At 40.1% G+C, this 6,083-nt stretch overlaps 1 protein-coding gene across 1 annotated transcript in view; it reads right to left on the reverse strand.

Moving 5' to 3' along the window:
• The window catches only part of SYNE2 (spectrin repeat containing, nuclear envelope 2), a 269,558-nt gene that overhangs the window by 190,623 nt on the left and 72,852 nt on the right, over window positions 1-6,083 (reverse strand). Inside the window, exons 26-29 of the mRNA XM_014545947.1 lie at window positions 5,722-5,848; window positions 3,837-3,994; window positions 2,874-3,024; window positions 1,604-2,214 (exon numbers count right to left, since the gene is read on the reverse strand). Coding sequence (XP_014401433.1) covers window positions 1,604-2,214; window positions 2,874-3,024; window positions 3,837-3,994; window positions 5,722-5,848 — 1,047 coding nt within the window. The remainder of the gene's footprint in view (window positions 1-1,603; window positions 2,215-2,873; window positions 3,025-3,836; window positions 3,995-5,721; window positions 5,849-6,083) is intronic.

A 6,083-nucleotide genomic window follows, 5' to 3' on the forward strand; every position in this document is an offset into this window, starting at 1 on the left:
TATATATATACAGAGAGAGAGAGAGAGAGAGAGAGACAGAGAGAGAGAGAGAGAGAGAGAAAGACTTTTTAAAAGAAAAAGCCAAAGTAATCACATGGCCCACAGTCCCTTCATGAGCTAAGCCTCATCCCATCAAGTATCTCCCTGACACGCTTTCAAATCTCTTCACCTCACTGCTGACCTTCTCACCTCCTAGCCTCTCCTCAAACATGGCAGGCCTACTCTCACACCTGGACTTTGTACCCACTGCTCCCTCGATCTGGAAGGTTCTTCCTCCAGGTAGTCACTTAGCTAGCACTCATCCCATCTTACTTTCTAGTAAAACATCGTTAATGACCCTATTTGAATTGCAACCCTCTTGTCCTTCTTTGCTTAATTTTTCTCCAGAGCTTATCTCAGCATCAAATACACTGATATCTTACTCCTCCTTCAAGATAATAAGCTCTATGAGCACCCGGGCCAGTGTGGCTCAGTTTGGTTCCCAGTCAGGGCACATACCCAGGTTGAGGGTTTGATCCCCAGTCGGGGTGTGTGCAGGAGGCAACCAATCGATGTTTCTCTCTCTCTCCCTCTCTTTCTCTCTCACCCACTTGCTTCTTCTTTCTCTAAAATCAATAAAGGCATGTCTTAGGATGAGGATTAAAAAATAAAATAAATAAATGAGCTCTATTGGGGCTATATAAAATGAAAGCAATTATTATTTGTAAATGTGTAATTTTCATTTAAAAATTAATGTTTATGTATGTATTCTTTCTAAATCTATAATAAAAATAACAATGAATCAATAATTAAATAAGTATTTCGTTTGACACCTCATTAGGAACTGGGGCACTACAGGAATGAAAGATTCATTGAGACTGAGGTCACAGGGACATTCAGAGGAAAGAGCTTGATCAGCTAAAGACCTCAAGAGAGCACTGAACCTGAAGGACTAGAGATGGACCGAGGAGACAGAACGTGGGAGAGATTTACTAAGGGGAGGGGAGCTTCACAAAGTGCCTTTTCCTATTGGTATCAGCATAGAGAGGGAGTCTGAATGGCAGAATTAAAACAGCACTCATATTGAAGGCTGCCAACCTCAGTTTACCCCAGTTCTGCTCAGTCCCCAGAACCGACACTAACCGTAGCTTACCTCAATCCCATGCCCTCCCACTGAGACCCCACCCTAATCCTGATGGGAGGAAGCATGAACCCAAATAATCAAGAAAGAAGTAGGGACAAGGTGTAGCATGTGCATCGGTAGCTGATGCTCCCACTTCTTTATGACCAAATGTGTAGAGTTCCAGTCTTCCCCCATCAAGAGAACATAGTGAATACACTGCCTAAAGCGACTTGCAGCAACTGGTGTACTTTATCCACATCTTAGTTCACTACTCCTTTGTCCGTGAGAATGAAAACTTTACAAAAAAAGAATTACATAACATTTAGTAAAGACACAATATCAACAAGAAGAAAGTTTGAAAAGTCTACGGAAGAGAATGCTGAACGCTCATAGAGTGGGACGGGACAGAAATAGACAGGAAGTATTTGTTTCATCTCATAGATATTTGAAAACACAGGAAAGTGTCACCTTGGGGGGGGAATTGATGGAAACAACACTTACCGTTGTTTCACAGCTGGAACAGTCGGATCCTTAAGACCAATTTTGCTGATTTGACTTTGCACCTCTAGAATATTTTTCAGGAGTTCATTGTTTTTGAAAATACAAGCGTCTAGTAACTTGTCTTCTTCCGTGAGTTCCTCCTGTCCGCCAGAGCCACGGGTCTCAAATAAGGGTTCGGCCAGAGCATTGAGAAGTTTTTCACAGGACATGTCTTCGCCCCGTCCGGCATCTTTAAAGCTTATATCAAGCATCTTCAAACGTTTATCCAAATGCCTGGCCTTCTCTTTCATCAGATAAATTTCTCCCTCTTTATTTTTCACTGTCAACGTATCTTCTGACACCACCTGTGTACCTGAGGCTGAAGGGTCTGTGACAAGCCCACCAGGGAGGGCAGCTGTTTTCAGGGAAGCTAAAAAGTCTTCCAGAGCCCTGAGGGCATCTCTACTCCTCTGGACCCTGTGGTTCGTCTCCTCGAGCTGTGATCTGTGTTTCAGGATAATGGTCTGTGTTGCACGTAAATCGAGTGGGTGTAATTCCTTTAATGCAAAGTTGCCCAACTGCTCCAAATTGTTACAAATGTCTATCTGTTTTGCTATGGAATCTTGGATATCCTAAAATTAAGGTAAGAAGAGCTGAAAAGGCTGAGGTAGAAAAAAGAACGGCTGCAGGGCAGAAACTGACCTCAAATTAAGTCACTAGGTTTAATCTAGAAAACTGCTTCTCAGTTTAACCAGGGCTGACAGTTTCAACATTTTAATTACAGATGACCAGATGGCCCAGTGGCTTTATCATCTGGTACCCTTCCAGATGTTTCCATCCCCAAAAGAAAACAAGTATATAAACCCATTGCTTCAGTGAAAATAATCACAGATTGAACTGTTGAGATATGTTTATAATCTGAAATAAAAACCTCACTATTTTGTATTGATGATGGGATTTGGAATAAGTAAGCTGTGGAATATGCTGATATATGCATATGAGTCTAGCATGATACTTAAGATTTCAGTCATTGGAGAAGGCATTCATAAGGAATCCTTCATTTTGAATTCAAAGAAAATACCTTGTTACTCCATAGTAACTACTTTCAAATTTGAAAGAAATTAAAGAGTTGAGAAATAAATAACAAGTATAACTTATTAAAGGTTTTTCTGCCATAGCTTATATTCTAAATGCATATTATTGATGCATAATCAAAAAGGCATAAACATGTATAAGTAAATCTCCAAGGAACCGATTATTCTGTGACTATCCTGTGAGAACTGGGATGTACCTTCAGGTTTTGATAAATGCCATCAGCATCGGTGAAGTGAAATTCTTCAATGGCCACGTCATGCAGAAGGAGCAGGTCTGAGCCACAGAGAAGGAGCGATGCCTTCTCCACAGGTATCACAAGCTGCAGCGCAGTTTCCAGAGACTCCATTCTAGGTGCAAAAGAAACCAGATGTGAGGGGGAACCAGAGATGAAAGATAGCCTATAAAACCCATTAATGCCATGACTTAACCAAGAACAGAAAAAAATTGTCCAATAAAAATGCATACCATGATATGTACAGACCATCACATTAAAACACAAACCCAGCGATCCAAAAATGCCAAAGAATGAGTTGTTTCCTATATAAATATTCTTATTAGCTTAATGGATACCACGCTAAATGAAAAACTGTAAAATACAAATTACTGAATGTAATTTAACACTGCCTTGATGACAAAGAAACCTCATTATGAATACTGATTATTTTACTCATGGAAATATACTAGAGCTCCAAGAATAGGCTCTACTAATAATAAATTGGAATGCGTGACCCTGGGTGGTTAACATAGATTCTTCGCCTCAGTTTCCTCCAAGGTAAAACAGGGATATGTACTGGGGAGACACATCCTATGTGTAGGGCTAATTACAGCACTCTCATTTTAGAAATAAGGAAATCAAGGCCCAGAGAAGTTATGCAACATGGGCAGATTCATGCCCAAGGGGGGAGAGTGGGAGGAGCATGATCTTTAGGACTCAGCAGACTTTAAATTCCACTTAAGTCTCTGGCCAGTAGGGTGGCTTGGTTAGGTTATTTAACCTCCCTATCAGTTTGCTCATCAGTAAAATGGCAATCATAATGGCAGCCTCTCGTAGGGTGTTGTGACAGCTCAGGAAAATAACATACTAGTACAGTACTAGCCTAGCTTAAAATGGCATTTAAAAATTTAGTAAGTTCATTAGTAATAGACCTCAGAATTATACCTGGTATTAAGAGTCATCTGGAACTCTCTTTCTTTCTCCTTTAATTTGTCCCTTGCTTTAATTATAAAAGGCTTCTTTATGTCACTCTCTAGCTCTTCTAACTGCAATGAAGTGATTTCAAACTCTTTCCAGCAAGCATCAGTTTCATTCTTTAAGACCTGGATGAAACACATAAATTTATTTATCAGCTTATGGGTTAACAGGCACAATTATTCTGTTCTTATAAAATGAGATAGCCACAAACTGCGGGCACAAAGTTTCCCATAAAAATACATTAAAACAATATTTTCTGCCCTGGCCAGTTTTCTCAGTGGTTAGGGCATCGACTCACGGACGGAAGGGTTGAGGGTTTGATTCCTGGTCAAGGGCATGTATCTTGGTCGCAGGTTCAATCCCCAGCCCGTCAGAATGAGTGCCAGAGGCAACCAATAGATGTGTCTCTGTCATGTGGATTTCTCTCTCTCCCTCCTCCCTCCCTTCCACTCTTTCTAAAAATCAATGGAAAAAATATCCTCGGGTGAAGATTAAAAAAATATTTTTTCCCAGCCATCTACAAGTAAAGGATCTGTCAGGGAACAATGATATTAACTATGCTATCAGAGGGCCCTTTTAATGAAGTCAAGGGAGTCAATGATATCACTTTTACCCAAATCCAAACCCCTTCCCCTAAGCTGGGTACACAGAATACAATTCAGAAAGACAAATACAGTCATAAGAACAGACTTTCTACTTCCTCTAGAGAAAAAATGTGTTTCTCCCTAAACTAAAAGAAAATTTGAGTGAACCAAAACTATTTATAGCAAACAAGTGAATAAAAAAATTATTTTTATTTATAATTAAACACCTAAAACTTCTATACCTTTTCAGTGCCTTATATTGATTCTTTAAAAAAAAAAATAAGGCGTTATTACAAAATTTTACTGCTTACTCACCAGTATAATTTGCTCCTCACTTTCCCCAAGTATTAGTATAGCTTTTCTAACCAACTCATTATTCAGTCCCTGGAGTAAGGTCTCAAGACAACTTCTTAATTGCGTTGAAAACGTGCTAAATCCATCATTTGAACAACTGAGATTTTACCATATGAATTTTGCTTATTCAGATGGAAAATAGAGAGGAGCCAGTCGGGAGGAAGAAACGAGAAAATATGGGAGGGTGTTAAAGGGAACCACACAAGGCCCTTTCTCCACCTGATGGGTTTTCTGTGAGGGTTCACTCTAACGCACTTCCAAGCTTACAAGTGTCGCATTGCCATGCACAGATCATCTTCAAAATAAGGAAGGTATTTATTGGTAGGGCTTACGATTGATGTTCCTACCACTAGCTGTTTCTGTAGCTCTTGAATCAAAGGCACTACTTCCTCGGATGCTCTCCAGGAAGACCGCCCAGCACTTAGAATGAAAACTCCCTCCACTGCCTGCCCCTTGCTTACTGTCCAACGTCAGACAGACATTGTGACAGCTTGGTTAAGACGATGAACAACTGAAAAGTATTTGGAGTCACTGGTTTTTCGTGTATTGTTGATTTTAGAGCAACCTAGAAGCAAGCAGTGTTGGTTAAAATTGCCTCCGACCACATTGTTTTGACCAATTCATCTGAAGGCCTCATTCCCATCCCAAGCGCAATAAAAAATTTTGCAAGCCACAATATCGAGAGTATCAAATTAGAGCATGTGCGATAAATTAGGACCCTGAGCCGAAGTCTCTCCTGGGTTTGATACTTGGATGCAAATCACTGTCTGGAATCGGGTGACATTAGACATGCAATCCAACCAAGTTCTTGAAAACATCTGGCATATGGGACCTCAACAAAAATGGTGACATCTATATTCATGGTGGTGTTATTTTCTAATAAAAGGTAAACTCATAATAGTTTCAATAATTACCTGTAGATCTTCCAGTTTATCCTGCAGACAGGCACTACTCCTTTCCCCATCACTAGGGAAATCAGAATTAATCCTAACTTTGTTGTTTTGCAGGTGTAGTTCAAGAGTTTCTGTGTTTGTATCATACCTGGGAAAAATTAAATGTGACATTACTTAATTTAAAAAATAAGACGAAAAAAGTTTTTCAATTACTATCAATTATGCATGAGAAAAATCCCAGGAATTTCTGTTGAAGTTACTGGACCACATGCAAAAATTCTGACCCAAGCATAACAAGAACTTATTAAAGTACTAGAGGCCCGGTGCACAAAAATTTGTGCACTGGGGGGGGGGGGGGGGCCCCCAGCCCCGCCCGGGCCCCT

Source organism: Myotis brandtii, unplaced genomic scaffold, assembly GCF_000412655.1.
Source record: "Myotis brandtii unplaced genomic scaffold, ASM41265v1 scaffold423, whole genome shotgun sequence".
In the NCBI taxonomy this organism is placed as follows: domain Eukaryota; kingdom Metazoa; phylum Chordata; class Mammalia; order Chiroptera; family Vespertilionidae; genus Myotis; species Myotis brandtii.